This window comes from Lutra lutra, chromosome 7, assembly GCF_902655055.1.
Source record: "Lutra lutra chromosome 7, mLutLut1.2, whole genome shotgun sequence".
Lineage (NCBI taxonomy): Eukaryota > Metazoa > Chordata > Mammalia > Carnivora > Mustelidae > Lutra > Lutra lutra.
Genome location: NC_062284.1, coordinates 67,592,945 through 67,612,162, shown reverse-complemented (window position 1 = coordinate 67,612,162; position 19,218 = coordinate 67,592,945). Strand labels below are relative to the sequence as shown.

The following is a 19,218-nucleotide window of genomic DNA, read 5'->3' as shown; positions in this document are numbered from 1 at the left end:
TTGTATATTTGTAGATAGTTTTTTAATTCAAAAGCATTTTGGCTGAGACATTTTAATAGAATCAGAGGAGCCTAAAATGACTGTTTTAATCAGTTTACTAGGTTGCTTGACTTCTATAACAATGCTCCAACAAAGGATTTAGTTCTGCTTTTATACATGGGGAAATGAAGATAAAATATTTTTAATAGCAACCTACTTAGGGCTGTGTAATAGCCTGGGACATAATGGGCAATTTCTCAGTCTTAGTTTTTTTTGTTGTTTTTTTTTAAAGATTTTATTTATTTATTTGACAGAGAGAGATCACAAGTAGACAGAGAGGCAGGCAGAGAGAGAGAGAGAGAGAGAGAGGGAAGCAGGCTCCCTGCTGAGCAGAGAGCCTGATGCGGGACTCGATCCCAGGACCCTGAGATCATGACCTGAGCTGAAGGCAGCGGCTTAACCCACTGAGCCACCCAGGCACCCTCAGTCTTAGTTTTTGAGGATAGCTTTTGATGTCATTATCTGGTGGTGTGAGCTAAGTAAGTGGAAATTACCTTAGTAAAGTTTTGTACCACACCTATAAGTAGGCAAGGTACTATTCTAGGTGCTTAGGGGGTATAATTAATAACCATGATGTCTTCCACTCAAGAAGCTTTTGAACAAATGGGTCGAAGACAGGAGAAATTAAAAAAAAAAGTTTTAGGTTATATATATTTCAAAAAAGAAGCATAAAGTACTCTGGAGTCAGAGAAAAGAGGGCTCATATCTAGTGGGAGAAGGAAGAGAGAACAGGAGTCAGAAAAGATCAAAGAAAAGAAGATATATTTGCAGTGGGTCTTAGAGCTAGGTAGGGATTATTTGCTAACAGCTGTGTGTGTTGTATGCTGGGGATTAAGGGTAAAGGACAAAGAGGTTAAAGAACAGATTCTACCAGGAAACGAGACCAATGTGTTCGGCATTTTGCATGGCACACAGGAGGTAGTGTTGAGTGAATGAATGATCAGTAGATCGGGGACTGAGGCATAGAACATACTAGAAGTCTGCAGAGCAGCCCTGAAAGGCCCATGGCCATACTGAGAGAGGGAGGAAGTTCTTAGCCTACTAGAGACAGGGAGCTTCTGGTGGTGCTTCAGTAAGTGTGTGACAAGTTCCTGAGAAAGTGTATCCCTTTCAGCTTGACTCAGTTAACTCTTGTTTCTCTGTGAGGGCATAGGAAATATTCACTTCTGCTATCTCTTCCCCTTTGTCATGCTGAAATCTGTGTAGCTCCCTATGGAAAATGGTCCTTTCTCTAGAGGTCCACAGCCACTCTTGATATGGCACTGAGAGTCCTAACCAGGTCTACCAAAGAAGGTGGCTGCTGTGAGGTGCCCTCTCTCTACTCGTAGCGGGTTTGGCTCCTATGCTCCAGGAAGGCTGAGTAGCTGATTGTTGTTCTTGCACACAAGAGGAGGACTTCTCTTCTCCCTCTGTAAAACTGTGGAACCTTTTTCTGTAGGAATATTCTCCCATAGCTTGGAGAACAGGTCAGAGTATGCCAACTTCCAGTGCCCAATCCTAGTCTCCTTGTATGGGGTTGTGTCAACAAGGATTAATGACGAATTCAGTCAAGCCTCTGTCTTCTCCAAGTAAGGTAGTTATTGTTTCCAGAGGACAAAGGGACAGCCTGGGATTCTGACCACTTCATTTTAGCATCCTAAATTATTGAACTAGAGAAAGCCTACCACTAGAGAAGGGAGAGCACGCGTCATACTGTTGTTCCCCTTCACAGGCATCTGTCACTCCAGTTTCTTCTAACATCCTGTCTCACGTCCAAGGCTGCCTGCCCCCCATGGTCCTTCCGCCCTGAGTAAAGTCACACTTCTGTAGGTGACAGGGTGACAAAGAGTGGGTTTCAAACACTGCATGTCTTATTTAGTTTAAGGTCTTAAGCAGCTCTTTCTGAGCCCAGGTTGACTGCCTCCCTTATCAGGCAGCCTTTTATTAAATGCTCTTGTAGGCAGTTTTTTCTCCTTTTTGCTGTCTCCAAAATTTCTTTTAACAAAATTCCTTGGAATTTCTCCCTCAGACCGTTTTCCTGGCCACCTACGTTGGGACTCTAAATCTTGTAACAGGAAAACTATTGCCATTGTAATCTTGTCTCATACGGTTGCTCAAGGCACTATTTTCTTGTTGGTATAAATTACAGAAATGACATTGAGTGGAAAGTCCTGCTAAATTAGGGAAGTCATTTAGCACCATTAAAGTAAATAGCAAAGAAACAATTGCACTGTAATTGATTTTATACTCACACATTAAAATAACACATTTTGTGTTGTCAGGTTATTTCTGCACAAGTATGTGAATCTTGATAAACCATTTCATTTTCTCTCCAGATCACTACAAATCAATTCCTGTAATGTATTGCAATCTACCTACTTAAACTGCAAAAGTAAATCATTCTTTTTTTTTTTTTTCTCTTCAAGTCCAACACTGTAACATTCGCTGTATGAATGGAGGTAGCTGTAGTGATGATCACTGTCTGTGCCAGAAGGGGTACATAGGGACTCACTGTGGACAACGTAAGTAAACCATACTTATAAGTATCTTACTACATGCTACACTATGTAGACGAATGTGTAGACAGATAGTAGACAAAAAGAATACAGAACTCAGTGCTGATGGAGTCTCTTTGGTTACGCGGGATGTGGCATTTTTACAGAAGTCCAGTGAGTCTCACGGATGATCAGACCACTGACCTAATGCGCTTTGCACCAGATTTCTGACTGGAACCTTTGGAGGGCTGGTTTGACTCATTTTCTTCTCTTTATCTTCAGCACCCCACTTACCTCATCCCCTTCAGGATTCTTGTTTGTTCCAAACGTATACCTTCCATTTGATTGCTGAATATGTCCACCTGACTTTTGAAGAAGCATCTCAACGTATTTCAAAACTCAACCTCATCTTTCTCCCCAAACATGTCCTTTTTCTTGATTAATGGTAGCTGCATCTCTCTAGTTTCCCAACCTAGATTCTGCTACTGTAATACTTAAACCACATGGTGTTCGCTTCGCTGGTTCATTCATGAACACTGTTTATTGCGGGTCTACTCTCAGTCGGCCCCTGCAGAAGAGGAAAATTCCTTTAAGAAAGCTTACTTTTTATTACACTAAGATGAATATATACACCCAGCAGAAAATTCAGAGAAGTGAAAACAATAAAAGAGAAAACAATAAAACAGTAAAATTCTCCATAATCCTGTCATTACCTTCCAGTCTTTTAATGGATATTTGGTACATGAGATCTTATTGTATGCATAATTTTTCATACTCCTTTTTTATGTAATATTTTATTAGAAGTATGTTATTATGTATTATGTATATGTATTATGTATGTTATTATGTATGTATTAAACATTTTAAAATGCTTTAATGGTTGCAGAATATTCCATTATATGGATGTTTTATTATTTATTTAATGAATCTTTTTTTTTAATTTTTATTTTATTTATTTATTTATTTGCTTTTAGGGGACTAGGGAGAGGGGAAGAGGGAGAGGGTATTTAATGAATCTTTAATGATGAAGGTTTATTCCTATTTTTTCCAGTCTTTGCCATTGTATATATATATTTGCTATGATGAATAATGTTATTAGAGATAAACCAACATTTATATAATGCCCCCAAGACTGTCCATGCACTGCAGTGTGGTAAGAATAATGACTGAGTTTTGGGTAGCCCACAGCAGTAGTGTGGAGAGCGGAGACACAGGACAGCTTCTCCAATGTGGGAGACCCTTGAGCTGAATCTTGAAGGATGGGGTGGAGATCCCTTGTCAGATGATGAGAGGTGGGCTTCTCATGCAGCTGGCACACCCTGGTGGAAACACAAGATCACGGCATAGGACAAGCCGTCAGACACAGCACGTGTTTTGGTGTTACTGAGGGAGGTGAGGGGAAGGGAGATAAGGTCAGAATGGAAGCCATGGACCAGGTTTTGAGTGCCTTTATGAATACTGTGTTTGCATCCACGACAGAGCCAGGGAAGAGGAATGGGTTAACAGCCAAGAGCATTCCTCTGTTGAATGATTTACTCTCCATTTACCATATGGGAAGCACATTTTCAAACTCTTCACATGCATTAACTCATTGAATAAAACAGCAGTCTCCTGAGTTAGAGGTATCTTTTACCTCTAGCAGATGAGGAGGTAGGGCACAGGGACATCAGTGACTTGTCTAAAGTTATATGGGGAGGGACTGGCAGAGTTAGGTTTTGAACCCAAGCAGTCTGATTTCTTGGCCTGTGCCTTTATTGCTATGAAATGCTGGCCTCAGGCACTTTACTTACAATGGTTTACAATGAGAAAGATTTCAGTGGCCACAAGTAATGCTGTAATTGCAGGGGGAAGAAACAGGAAGCAGGAAGACTGGTACCGGGGCTGTGGCTAGAGAGCTGGTGGGAGGGGGTGGAGTCAAAGGCATTTTTGGAAAAAAAATCATGAAGAGCTGCTGGACATCTTCCTGCTCCCTTTGGTGCTCCTTGAGGGAGTTTAGCCCCAATTCTACCACATGACAGGCATTTAGTTAACACTAGCAAAGTTAGAAAAACTTTCCCAGACCTTACTTTCCCAATCTATACAATGGGATGGTTGGCTTAGGCCATCTCAATATTTCTTTTCTGTTTAAAATCTTCTCCTTCTCCTGACTGTAAATCAAGAGGCAAATCAAAACAATGAATATACATAAACCTCTCTAATTTGATGATGAGAAATGGGCTTTTACCATAGTTCTGGCTATAAGAGATTGTGTCAGTTCAAGTCCTCTGATCCCAAGCAGATGCCAAGACAGAACTGGATATACAAGAGATTTATTGTCGAAAATAACCTGTAAGGAAGAAAGGGGGAGAAGGCATAGGAGGGGAGGGCCTTCAGACTGTGATGTAGGTCTCACCCCCGTGCAAGGAGAGAGGGACTGTGTAGGTTGTATAGAAGGTGCCTCAGACCAGAATGAAGCCTTGGTCAGGCCGATGGTGAGCCCCGAGCAAAGATCTCCCATGGGGAGAGTTCCATGATGGGAGAAATGCTCAGTCTCTGGTACCCCGCTAAGCTTAGTCATTGGATGGTAGCAGCCAGTCAAGGGCAGTTCTGCGTCCTTGGTGTGAACATGAAGCAGGTCTGAAGGTGCAATGGCTGGGGGCTGTCAGCCAGCTAAGCTCCTTACAGTAGGTTTTCTTGGAAGGAGATCTGAGCGGCTCAACTCCATGACTGCCATGAGGATACAGATAAAGTGTGCAGGAAATACATGAAGGAGGAATTAATTCAAAAAGAGGAGCTATTAGGGAAGCCTCATGGTGGAATGAGATGGGAGCTGGACTTTGAAGTATGGGTGGTATTGGCAAATTTGGCTCAGAAGAGCCTACCACCTATGGATAAAAATGTCTAGAAAGAGGCCACGCGTGAAGGAATTGCAGGAAATTGTACAGAGAAGAGTTGTTCGGGGCACGAGTTCTCAGATCCTATTTTAATGCCTTTTCTGGCAAGTAAATTGTCCCTCGCTCAAGCATCGCTGGACTTATCTCGTGAATAGACTGTTACAACAGTCAGTTGGGTCTTCATTATGGCACATAAATATGGTCGGAATTAATGTTTGATTATTTGCAGTTAATTGTGTGATTTAACATGCCGTATTTCTGTAACAGTGACAGAGGCCAGCGTTTTCCCTCACGGGAGCCCGCAAATCATAAGCAGAAGAGTCAGCTTGCTAAAATGCAGTTCTCCTCCACTGACATCTCCTATAAACCACTATTTTAGATACAGAACTGAAAGCATTGCTCAGCTACTTCCCAGAATGAAGCTGCCGCATCAACATGGGTTTAAACTCACTTATTCCTGGCAGTTTAACCCGAGTTGACTGAGGAGCATATGCAGAGCTGGAACTGGAGCAGACCTGTGGAAAATGAACACCAGGATGATTATTTAGGTTTTTTATTGTTGTCCCTCAGGGGATGGTAAGTGTTACGTCATCAGCATCTGCTTTCAGGTAATGGCTCTCAGCTCCTCTCTCCTTCCCTTCCAGCTGTCTGTGAGAGCGGCTGCCTCAATGGAGGCAGGTGTGTGGCCCCGAATCGATGTGCCTGCACTTACGGCTTTACCGGACCCCAGTGTGAAAGAGGTAACTTTTTTTAGTGGATTACTATAAATATATTCTGGTGGCTAAAGCTATTCCTGACTTAAGCACGTGTTGGCTTTATAGAGCTCCTGCATGAATTTTGCTGAACTTTAAGGAAGTTTCTGATTTGTCATTGGGAAGGTTCCTGCGATGACAAGACAGTGGCCCTACATCTGGGCATGTTATTCTATGATTCTTGCCAGGGGCCTGCAGGACTCACTAGTGCGCCTAGGCGTAAGCACCAGTTGGCAGGCATCAAGATAAAAAGGGGAGAATTTTCCAAAGGGGTAAGGATTGAGCTCCTCGTTGTTCTAGTAAATGAGAGAAGTGGCTCCACATGAAACATCTCTATGGAAAGGAAAAAATTTTGAGTGAAGGAAAATACTCTTAAAGATCTGTGAGGACCTACTGGGGGCCATAGTGGCATACAGACGTAGCATCCAAAATGCACTGGAAATGTCAGTTGCGGAGGAGCTGGGCTTTCACATACGTGGTTTATCCAGTACTCAAGGCAGCCCTCTGAAGTGCATATTCTTATGGAAAGACCAAGTCTCCGGGAGGGCAAGGGATCTGTGTAAGTTCACACACCTGATAATAGGCTTTAATTGTAATGTAGGTTTTCTGCGTCTAAGTCTGATGCTCACTGCTGCGCCTAATTGAAAGAAATGTTCTACCTGATTTGCTTACGTGTATATGCAAATGTGATATTGAGATATATTTAGTGTGACATATTGTTGAGTTTTCCCTCTAACCCCCTGCACTTTGGCTTTATTGATAGTCTTGTCTCTAAATTCATAGTTGTTTCTCATCGTTCTGAGTTTTATGGTGAAGGTGTGGGAGGTTTATTTCATACAAAACTGTACAAATAGTCATGAAAACACTCGTTAAAAATACTCATGAATCTTTTAAACTACAGTCATCACTTTTTATCTCAAGTTGTATAAAGGTTTTTTCTGTTCTGAGATGGAAAGCTAAGATTCAAGTAGCAGATGTTGAACGTATGTTATGTTATGAACCAAGAGCAGAGATCGGTATGGGAGAGATTATTTTCTGCTTCTATTTTTACAAGTTCATTTAAACTCGGTTATTTGTTGATAAAGCAATAATACCTATTTTTGTAGGTTGTAACTAGGTCATTAGTAATTATAACAAGGGCCTAGAGTTACTAGGTCAATTACTATTATTACTGGATAAATTATATTGTATCTTAATTCAGTACCACTACATGGTGTGATGAGTAATGCATCATGGGCTTTTAGCATCATTTTGGAGTCCCTCTTTAAAAGTGTTTCTCTGTATAACCTGAAGTATTTTTATTGATTTGGAGATAATATATCTCTAACAGTGTTCAGAATCGTAAAGATACCTCTTTCAGTTAGCTAGTATCATTCTGTGGCCTTGTTAGTACTCAGTGAAGATGTTGTGGGGTTTAAATTGTTGAGATTAAAATTGCTAGTGTGTAACTTGAACAGTGGTGTGTGAAAATAATTCCTCAGATGATAACCTTGGGCTTAATTTATTTTAGAAAAATCACAAACAGGAGGAAGTGATAGGGCATTTTACCTCTAAGAAAGTGGTTAATGATTTACTATAAAGAATATTGATGCCCACAGTTCAGGCATCGATGTTAATACAGTCTAAAATAAAGGGGATGTGATATTTTACCATTCCACAGTTATTTTTTCAGATAGTCTTTTTTCAAAAGACTTCACCTGTGGCCAAGATTAAGAAATGAAGGGAATGCATTGAGTTACTAAAATTCTAATAAAAACTGGCATATTATTCAGGGATTTCTCTATACTCAGAGTGTCTTTAACTGCTGCATTTCATTATTGCTATCCTGAAATTTGCACTAAGGCATACATGTATTTTGGTCCCATAGATCTTTACAGTGGGGATTATCTAAATAAAATTAATCCCAAAATCGCAGATTTTCAGTCATGTGCAGTAGTGGAGGTTGGGTGGGAAACAGGCTCTCTTTCATTGTTACCCTTTGCCTGTTGTACCCGTGAATACCGTCCCAGACCTTCAAGGGGACAAAGGAAACACAAGTACAATTTCCCTCACCACATGGGAAAGAGGAGTCTTTTCGATTCCAGAATTGAATTTCCACTTATACAGTCTTCATTGTTTTCTGCTGTTATGGAAGTCATCTGCTTACCTCTTTAAAGAACTAGGGGCACTATATCCCTTTATTCAAATGCATGCTCATGATTTCAAGAGTGATTAATAAAAAGGTAGGACCGAGTCAGGACAAATCTATCCTGAGGCACGGGGAAGTGTTCAGTGTGACTTCTGAAGGTGGATTAGTATATTGGTTAATTTGTTTATCACTTAAGTTGTTTAACTACCTAGGCTAGTAACATTATGTTTTAATTGGGATATGGCTTTTTATTTTTAAAAAGAACTTCCAGGAACTCTTTACTAATCCCCTTTCTCCCTTCCTGGAGGCTGAGCCAAGTGCTCCTTCTGCATTCTCCCTTAGCACACTCTCCAGGCCTGTTTTGATAGCGCTCACCACATTATGTTGAAACAGCAGGTTCCCATGCCTCTCTCCTTGACTAGGGTATAGCTCTTCAACATTAACTATGGTTTCCTCAGCTTTTTAATTCCCACATGAAGTTCAATGCCTAATGCATAGTACATGGTCAGTAAATGTTGAACTGGACTTATTTTAAAGCACCAGAAAATCTGGAGATATGATTATCACATTGAACAAGTATCTCCTAGAAGTAATTGCTGTTTACCTATTTGTGGATAGTCCTGGATACTTATCACGTTTCATTTTAAGCAGAATTTACAGTGTTGATGACTACTTGAATTTGGCCCCATCTTTTACAAGTATGATCTTTTAGGGCCACAAGACTATTTTCAGTTGGAAAGGATGCAGAAAGAAAGGGACATTTTGACTAAAACCAGGTGGCAATAAGCAAATAAACAACTTCCTATCATGATGTAACACTCATGGAAAGGACCTTTTCAAATCTCAGTTACTAGTACCTCTCAGGATAAGCAGCTTTGTCCCCGGCAGATACTGGAACTCTTTACATCTGTAACAACCTCAGAGAGCCGATGTAAGTATGGGATACCCTTTGCGGGTGACACTGGCAAGATTTGGATCACTTTGAGCCAGTAAGTGAATCTTAATAACCCATGAAAATAGTGTTTGGATTTGTGATGGAGACAAGCGGTGGATCCATGCTTGAATTGCAAACCAGAACATTCATTCAACAAATGCAATCAGAACATGAAGCAAATTTGTCTCACTTGTGGCTTTTAGTCAGTAAAATAAATAATGTTTTAAAAAAATATCTAGGCTATTCTGTATTATCAGTTATTTCTTTTTTATGAAACCAAGTATGGAATAAAATTGCCTCAATACAAATATATATATATAGTAGAAATATATACAAATATATATATTTGTATAAATATATACAAATGTATATTTGTATAAATATGTACAAATATACATTTGTATATACATTTGTACATAATTTTACAAATACGTATATATCTTAGCTAGTTAGCTCAGCAGGCAGGTGGCAGTGATACTGTTTCCTGTCTCTGTATACAAAAAGGAAAAAAGGAAAAGGAAAAGTAGAGACCTATGACTTGCTTGGCCTGGGGTGTTTACTTTTTGAAAACTGAATATGAATACCTTTAGTTACGTTTTCCAGTTTGTCACAGTCTTTACCACTCCCTATTGTGATGCATTCTGTTCACTTCATCCATTTTTAGTTTGCTTCCATGTAGGTTTGCTGCTTAGCCCTCATGGACACTTCAGTCTGCCACCTACTGTTACATTTACATAAAGTATAAATTGACACATAAGGTTTTTTGGATAGCTTCTTTCCTCACTCCCCTTTGCTTTTGTCTTCTCTCTGCTGGGGTCTTGTGTAACTTAGTAAAACTTATCTTGCCTACCCTCAGTGGTATAGTATGTTAGCATTTCTTTCTTTTTTTTTAATTAGGATTCCTTTTTTATTTTATTTATTTATTTGGCACAGAGAGAGAGAGAGAGCACAAACAGGGGGAGAGGGGGAGAGAGAGAAGCAGGCTCCCCACCAGGCAGGGAGCTTGAAGCAAGACTTGATCCCAGTGACAGGAATCCCACCAGGACCCCGTGATCATGACCTGAACCGAAGGCACATGCTCAACCCACTGAGCCACCCAGGCACTCCTAGGATTTCTTATTAGATTATGGAAATGAGATCAGTGCCTATTTTGGCAGTGACAACACAAACTAGTTGTGTATTGTTATAGGTACCGCCAACAAGAGTATACGGAATTGCATTTTCACTTGCCATCTTGCCTCAGAATGTTCACTACTTAAAATCTTATTAAATGCTCTTATATTAAACACAGTGAATCATGTGAGGGGATAAGACTTCTCCAGGTAATGATAAAAGAAAGGATGAGGGGAATAGAGCTGAAGTTGGAGATGGGGAAGGGATAATGATGAATAGGCTTAGGGAAGAAGAGAACAGAAGGTACATACTAAGAAACCATGAGGAGAAGCAAGAGAACCAGGAGAGCACTGAGCCAAAGAAACTAAAAGCAAGGAGTTTAAGAAGTAGCTTGACAGGGGCGCCTGGGTGGCTCAGTGGGTTAAGCCGCTGCCTTCGGCTCAGGTCATGATCCCAAGTCCTGGGTTCAAGCCCCGCATCGGGCTTTCTGCTCGGCAGGGAGCCTGCTTCCTCCTCTCTCTCTGCCTGCCTCTCTGCCTACTTGTGATTTCTCTCTGTCAAATAAATAAATAAAATCTTTAAAAAAAAAAAAAAAGAAATAGCTTGACAATTGTTAGACTCTTCAAAGGATCAAGAAAGAATGAGGATCACAGAGAGGCCCTTTGATGTAGCAACAAGTGACTTGTACTGGGTTCTTAGCATGTACCAAACAGCATACTGAACACTGTACTTGGGCAATTTGTAACAAGCTTATAAGCAAAGTCCTATAATGAGTCCCTCTTTACAGAGGAGTGAACAGAAGCAGAGAGAGGTCAAAGAGCTTGCCCAAGGTCAGACAGCTCATAAGAGGTGCAATCAAAAAGCTGAAACCAGGGGACGCCTGGGTGGCTCAGTTGGTTAAGCAGCTGCCTTCGGCTCAGGTCATGATCCCAGCGTCCTGGGATCGAGTCCCACATCAGGCTCCTTGCTTGGCGGGGAGCCTGCTTCTCCCTCTGCCTCTGCCTGCCATTCTGTCTGCCTGTGCTCGCTCGCTCCCCTCTCTCTCTCTGACAAATAAATAAAATCTTTAAAAAAATATATATATATAGTCAAAATCTGTTAGTCCTTCCCTTTATTTCTAAAAAAAAAAAAAAAAAAAGCTGAAACCAGGGGTGCCTGGGTGGCTCAGTGGGTTAAAGCCTCTGCCTTCAGCTCAGGTCATGATCCCAGGGTCCTGGGATCGAGCCCCGTGTCAGGCTCTCTGCTCTGCAGGGAGTCTGCTTCCTCCCTTCTCTCTCCTTGCCTGTCTCTCTGCCTACTTGTGATCTCTCTCTCCCTGTCAAATAAATAAAATCTTTAAAAAAACCAAAAAAAACCTGAAACCAGCTAGACTGGCTTAATAACCACTGTGCTATATTTGGGTCTCACTGGGAAGAGCTTGTTAGTAACAAGAAAAAATTTTTCTGAGGAATCATAAGAAGAAATCTAGAATTATAAGTTTTAGCATGGAAGTAATAGTTTTTTTTTAAAAAGCACTTTAAGAAATTCAGCTAGGAAGAAAAAAAAGAAATTCAGCTAGGTAAATAGTTTCTCTCCCTCGTAGAGCTGAACTAAGTTGCTTTTAAATAATTTCAAAAGCCAAGGGAAAGGAGTCTAGAGTATTGCTTGGGTGTCTCTAATATGGGGACTTGGGCTATTTCTGTTTGCTTGATTTTGATATTTTAAACATAAAAACCCACTCTTGGAGAAAGTTAGTAGCACATGTAAATTTACTCCAGAGCACTGAACCAACATTCTGAAATGTAGACACACAAAATGAATATTGTTGTTTGTGCAATTACCATGGAAAGAAATATAGTTTACCTATGACATTACAATTCTTCAAATCATATTTGGAAACTTCTTTGGAATTCTCTTTACAGAGTCAGCAATAATTTGAATGAGTATGTGAACATTTGCCGTCATTTCTGGGATGCGTTTAAATTTTTAGAAACAGTCTAAAATAGGGACTATAGTGGATAGTCAAACACTTAAGTTGCTTGGGTTCAAAAATTGACTTAGCTTTTGAGACTCTTAAAGCACATGGAATTGGATTAACATTCTAATGTTAGTTTTGATATGAGCCAGAAGATGAACCCTTTTGGAAGCATAAATGCTAATAATGAGATATTTTCTATTGTTACCCATCTGGAGATTTTCATCATGTATCATCTGAATGTAAGCATGGACATGGATTCTTCCCTGTCCCAAATCATTTGTTCAGTGTTAAATTCCTACCCGAGTCTAAACTGTGAAGACAATGCTTGGATTTTTGCCAAATCAAAAAAGTCTGTTGGCTGTTCTGCTGGTTATTAGTTGATAAAATATAGGAGAAATCATTACTGAACTGATAGCTCTAAGAAGAATGAACAATGGAGGGCAAGTGAGTAGAATAAAAATGAAAATGTGGCAATAATTTATAGTCCACAGAAAAATGTGACCAGAGAAGTTGAACTAATCTTTGTTCATCATACTTGCTTCCTTCAGGGAATTGCAGTGCTAATGGAGCCGGAAAAGATGTTTAGGGTTTTGTTTGTTTGTTTGGGTTCTTTGTTCGTTTTGCACAACAGTGGAAATAGAACAGAAGGCAGATAGGTTGGCTATAATTCCAATTCATTCTCTCATGTGCGGTGTCTCTGATGATACATAAATGATGGTTTTGCCCAGAGATCCTTTTTAATGATTTCATTGAACAATTTTCAAAAAAACAATCCTGAAAGCAATTAAGCCTTTATTTTGTAAAATCCAGGAAAGCAGCATCTGCGGTGTGTTTAGTGAATGGAAAGGGCTAACATATAATGACCCCAATATTTAATAACCAGGTAGTCTATTTTGGATGCATTTGCCTTATAACAAGAAAGTAGAAGCATGACCTACTTTCAGAGGACTGCCTAGAATGCTTCACAGAATTAAGAGCTGATTTTCCAGTGCTTTTTTCTCTGGAGTTTTTCTGGATGGTACTGATGAAATCTAGACTCCTTTTTCCCTTCTGTCTCTCTAGAAGTATGGTTAACACTCCATTTCTGATACTAATTTTTACATATTAGGTGGCTGTTATTAAAGTCCCCAGGATAAGGGTCACAAGCTAACTTTATTCTCAAAGTGCCTTTGGAATGCAAAGCTCTGTGAACTATGAATTTCTTTTTCCTAAAATGTAAAAGGCAATGAACTACTCTTACTGAACTATGTTGAGGCACTTGTGAGCTTGCCTTTGGAATTCAGTCTAATGGAAAGTAAATGCGCATGTGTAGATAGCAGGGGCCGAATGCCCTAAATGTTACCATGCATCTGAAGTGGTATTGCAATATTTGGCAGTTGGTTGATCATCGAATAAACTTGATCTTCCTAGAACATTTCCATGAAATGCATCTGTTGAGCTAGACATTCAGGTTTGGTGGTTGAGTAACCATATGCACATCGGGAACTTAATCTACCATGCCCCGGAATGCTCCATGTGCCTGGTATGAGCAAGTAGGACTGGTGGGAGGCCATCACAAAGCAGTTTAATTTTTGTCTCCACTTACTAGCCCTCTCAGCCCACTCAGTGGGCTAGTTTTCCCCAAGCTGGTGGATGGCATTTTCTGGTCCATTTCAGAATGTCTCCCCTGTGGGTCCCTTATGTGAGTGAAGATGTCCGTATTCTTATTGGTTGCTTACATTTCCTCCCTCAAGCCCTGGATATCCAGTGGTACCTCCTGCCATTTGGGACCTCTTTGTCACTCCACCGCAAGTAGCCCTCTGGGTGCCTTGTCTTGTGAAGGGATCTAAGCCCACTCCACACTCAGCTTTCTCTTGCTATAGTCCACAGTGATCTGCTGGAAAACATTCATGCATTGTTGTTGGGTGTTTTTTGTTGTTGTTGTTGTTGTTGTTGTTGTTGTTTGTTTCTTTTTTTGCCACAATACATTTTCAGAGTGCAAACCAACTTCAACACAATAGCAACCTCCCCCTTAAACCATGTCAGGCATCTGGACAGCCAGTTTCCTGGCATTAGATGGCTCCCAATTCACAGTGTCCTCCAAATTGCAGTGGATACATATCATGCACTCTGAATAGTCTCCTGGTAGCCCCTCTCATGACTTGTCATCATAATGTGGTCTCCCACCAGCTTCCTAGAAAGCTAGTGACAGTCCAGCTCTCTCTCAAGTAATCCCATCTCTGACTCCTTCAGACATGTTTATATTCCTGTTAGGCATGAGGGTTTAAGAGCCCTATGACCAGATTGTCATCATCTCCTTTGCAAATTCCGCATCATAGTGTCACACTTGACTTAAATTGTGGCATCTTTTATCTTGGCACTTCAATTGAAATGTTCATTTTAACATCCTCTAATATCAAAATGAGTCATTTAATACAGTTCTTAAATTTGAAAAAAATAGTGATTAAATTTGATATAAAAATTTCATATATAGTTTCATCTTCCAAGACAGTTTGTTTCCAAATTTATTGTTTTTTTTTCTTTTTAAAAGCTCTTATGAACTTTTAAAAAAGATGAAATTAGTTTTTATAAGTTAGTAGCTTCACTTAATATTTGGATCATTTTTTAGTCTTGGATACTCGAAGTATTATTGCAATACTGACCAAGAGAAATACAATGTGAGCCACATATAGAATTTTAACTATTCTAGTATCCACATGAAAAAGTGAAGAGAAACATATAAAACTAATTTTAGTAATATATTTTTGTTTAACCCTGTATACCTAAAAGTTGTATTTTAATAGTACTACAAATTATTGGGATATTTTGCATTCTTTTTTCCATCCTAAGACTTTGAACCTTTATGCATATTATGCCACATCTCAGTCTAGGCCATCTAAGAGCCAGCTGTGGCTAGTGGCTACCATATTGGATAGCACAGCTCTAGAGATTTGCTTCTAATATTACACATCAACACTTCTCCTAAGGTCTCTATTAAGTCACCAGTTTTCCTTCTTCCCATTGCCTCTTCTCCAACTTGTAAGAAAACAGAGAATCAGAACCTTTACTGATATTTAAAAATAAACCAATGTAAAAACAAAACAAAACAAAACAAAACAAAAAAAAAACTAGAGGTTTTAGGTTAGAGTCTAGTTTCTTAGGAATTTCTAAGTTGAATTTTGCTCAAATATAAGTGCTGAGCAAAATCTCTTGTAGTCATGTCAGTTAGGTTATAACAACTATAGCAAATATTTCATAAAGGCTTAGGCCTGAGCTAGGCACTATGGTGGAATCAGAAGGAAATTTATGGTTCTTGTCATCAGGGACTAAAAATCATTTTTTAAAAAGTTAGAAATGCATATGCAAAATAGTAAAATAACCAAAAATGTCAAATATTTAGTTATGTACAGTAGATGAAAAGTACCACAGTTGAAGGGAAGAGATAGTATAAAGACGCAGAGGCTGGAATTGACCAGGGGAAAATGGAGGGCAAAGTTGCCCTTAGGAAGTCCTTGCTATGCTAGCATTCTCAGTGTTGGAGACCTATGAGAAAAAAAGGGGGTATGATATTAACTTGCTCAGCTCCAAAGAAGGGAAGGTCTATTTCAAATCTCTCTGTGGTGCCCTTCTGTTCTACTGAACTATGGCTTCTGCACTATTTCTGTATAAGACTGGGTATTGGGATTTCAAAAAATTTATTTTACATATAAGTTAGTGGGTGGACTGGTCTATTTCTGAAACTCTTTTAGCTTAATGCCATGGATAGCAGCCTGGAGACCCTTACCAATTTTATATGTTCAGTTGAAAGTCCTTGAGAATGCTTAGTGTTTATGTTCCCTAGTTCTTATGGCCTCTAGAGAGTCTGTGCTGTTTTTGGTTTATGAATGTATATTGGACAAATATATGGGACTTCATGGTCTAGATGATGTGCCAAAGTACTTTTTGTAGAACATTAGTCCCATGGGGGCTCCATGAAATGAAATTTCCATGGATGGTCAATAGCATTTTGGAAACTCTATACCATGTCCTCTTTTGGAGAGGCAGTGGGTGTATTAGCATGTTAGCTCTTGGGAGCACTTCAAGAAGGTAAGTGTTTTTACTTAGTTTAACTCAGCACTTCTAAATCCATGAATTTTAGAATCCCCATCTCACCCCCCCATCCTTTTCTCCATTAAATCCTTTAACATCTTTATCCGGAGGATCTGGATTCTGATTATTTTAGCAGTTATTCGGAAAGTCACTTGACATACCTGACAACACCTTTGTGTTCTATGTAGATATTTTAAATCCATATGTGATCCTTATCTGAAGATGAATAGTTGTCTACTACATGTCTAGAGGTTCTTGGAGGAAGATTTCAACATGTAGTAACTCACCTCTTGTGTTCCTGAGAGGATTCATTTGGCCATACACTGAAGTGCAATATGAAACACCCATTCTCAGGGGTTTGGTTTTCAAACATTCTAAAGTATCACCTAGGCGAGGTGGTGGGTGGGTTACTGGCATTAAGTAGAGATAAACACCTGGTTCAGAAAGGTTTGATGGGATCAGCATACATGCCCTTTGGTATCTATCAGCATTGGAGGGTTCTACTTACCAGAACTGGAAGAATCGGTTGTTTCTAAAGCCAGAGTTTCTTTTTCTAGATTGGTTAAATTATTTTCTTTCAAGGTCAACTTTAAGGCTTACTCCTCCAGTTCTTTCCTGACCATAGGGAGCGCCAGCTCCCAACTCCATCAGTTACCAGGCAACTTCACTGACATCACTCGCTTTGGCTGCACAGACCTCCTCCATATTTCTGTTTGATGGTTAATGTGTGCATTAAAGGTTTAGTCTTTGTCATTCACTTTAAACCACATTAGCCATTTTAGTATTTTTATTCCTCTAATGAATTCTTTTTTTTTTGTACTTCATTATATTTTTAAATAAATAAAGGACCCAGTCCTTATCTTTGGATATGTATGTATGTATGTATGTGTGTGTGTGTATACATATATACATATGTATATATATATATGGTTTTTAATGATGTTTATTAGGAAGTAAGGAATGAGCATGTTCATAGTGTGAAAAACTTTTTTCCATGCACATTTACTGATGCTTGCACTGAGACACTTATATCAGCATAAAAACATCTAGAATCCTGTTTTGCCTTTTAGGAAGCCTTATAAATAAGTCATAATATTTTAAGTTTTCTTAAAAGTATTTTCTTTACTAAATGAAACATAAATGACATATTAATTTTAAAATATGAATAAATGTATATACACAGGCATGAATATATATGTGAATACACACACATATATTTTTTAACTAGTGTTTCTTAAAAAAAATTAAATTTGACCTATCAGATCCCATGATTTGGGAATTATCAAATTTGGTGATCTAGTTCTAATTTGGGGGCTAATAAAATGCCGATTTACATATAGTTTTCTAGTTGGGCTACAATGCTTCCTATAGACCAAAGAACAAAAATTATGTCTCATTGAGTACCGAGCCCAGTTCTGTGAGGAGAGCAGGTATTTATTAAATCTTTGTTGATTTACTTAATTTAACTATGGGATCTTGAAGTTGTTGAGAGATATCATTTAAATATTAAGTATACTTGTTTAATTCAACATTTAAAAAAAGTATTCTGAACAATAGCACCTATAAATGCCTCTGTATTTCATGTGGAAATATGAGTACAGATATTGATAATTAAAATGTGTGGGAAGTGAATTATTCTGTGGCACACATGAAAGGAAATGTTCTCCAACTTCCGTACCGTATTCCCTCAGCAGCAATCCCTTTTCTCTGAATTGTTTCAGAAGAGCTCTGTAAGTAAACAGTAGATTGCGATATTTATTCCTCAGGAAATAAAGAATGTTCTAATGGTTCAAATCATAAAACAGACCCATTTCTGTCTCTGTCCCTGGAGATCCCTTACCTCTTGTCTGCCTCCTCATAGGAGACATTGTTAACCTTCATGGTTGTAGGACACTCAACTAGGTCAAAGAGAAGGCTTGAGGGCTTGGGGGCAAGTTTTACCCAAATTGAAAATGGTTTTTATAAACATACATTTGCTCTTAGGGATTATTTCTTTCCTAAAGTCCTAATGGAAAAGGCTTATATTCTATTAGGGATTCCAGTGATTTATTCTTTAAATTCAAACTAGTGAACATTAAAAGACAAAGGCAAAACTATGGCTTTCCAGAAGTAAATTTTGATTGATTCTTTGTATAATGATTTGTAAGCTTCATTTGCAAAGTGAATAATATTTTGGAACTTTTTTGTTGTACTATGGGAAAAATAAAAGGCAGAGGCATACATACCTTTAAATGATAGAAAACTGGCTTTGGATAACAGTGTGTAATAGCAATTTGAACTGCCCTCTTTGAGGGAAACAACCCTTAAACACCATAGAAAATTCTTTAATTTAAAAAAAAAAATAGCACAATTTGGAGTTGGCTAGAGCTATTTCTTTTCAGACCTTATTTAGGCTTCATTTCTTTCTACAGTGTTTTTCCACACTGCCAAGCAGAACAAGCTATCACATACCCAAACAAAAGGCAATGACTGAGGAGTCTTTATAGCCCTTTACTGAGCCAACCTGAAGACTGCATGAGGCTCGTGTGTTCCCATGACTCCTAGGTTGTTATTCTTGATTTTTCATGAATGAGGGTAAATGATAGGAAAATTATTTTCAAAACTAAATTTTATTCCAAAAGAACCCTCATTCCAACCTATCACTATTACATGACAATAATTTCAGTGTTTTAATTTAAGATGCCTAATTAGGAGATTTTATGTTTTTTCAATTGCCTGACCTTTCCTAGAAAACTGGTTAAGAGCTCAGACTTTGGGAAAAAAAATCCTATTCTCTGTATTTATGGGTCTGATTATGCTTTTTGTTTGTTTATTTGTTTGTTTTGTTTTTTAGATTCCACATTTAAGTGGAATCTTATGGCATTTGTCTTTCTCTATCTG

General features: G+C 38.8%; 1 protein-coding gene across 1 annotated transcript in view; it reads left to right on the top strand.

The window, feature by feature from the left end:
* The window catches only part of FBN1 (fibrillin 1), a 230,747-nt gene that overhangs the window by 35,814 nt on the left and 175,715 nt on the right, over positions 1-19,218 (top strand). The window contains exons 4-5 of the mRNA XM_047736217.1: positions 2,445-2,540; positions 6,031-6,126. Coding sequence (XP_047592173.1) covers positions 2,445-2,540; positions 6,031-6,126 — 192 coding nt within the window. The remainder of the gene's footprint in view (positions 1-2,444; positions 2,541-6,030; positions 6,127-19,218) is intronic.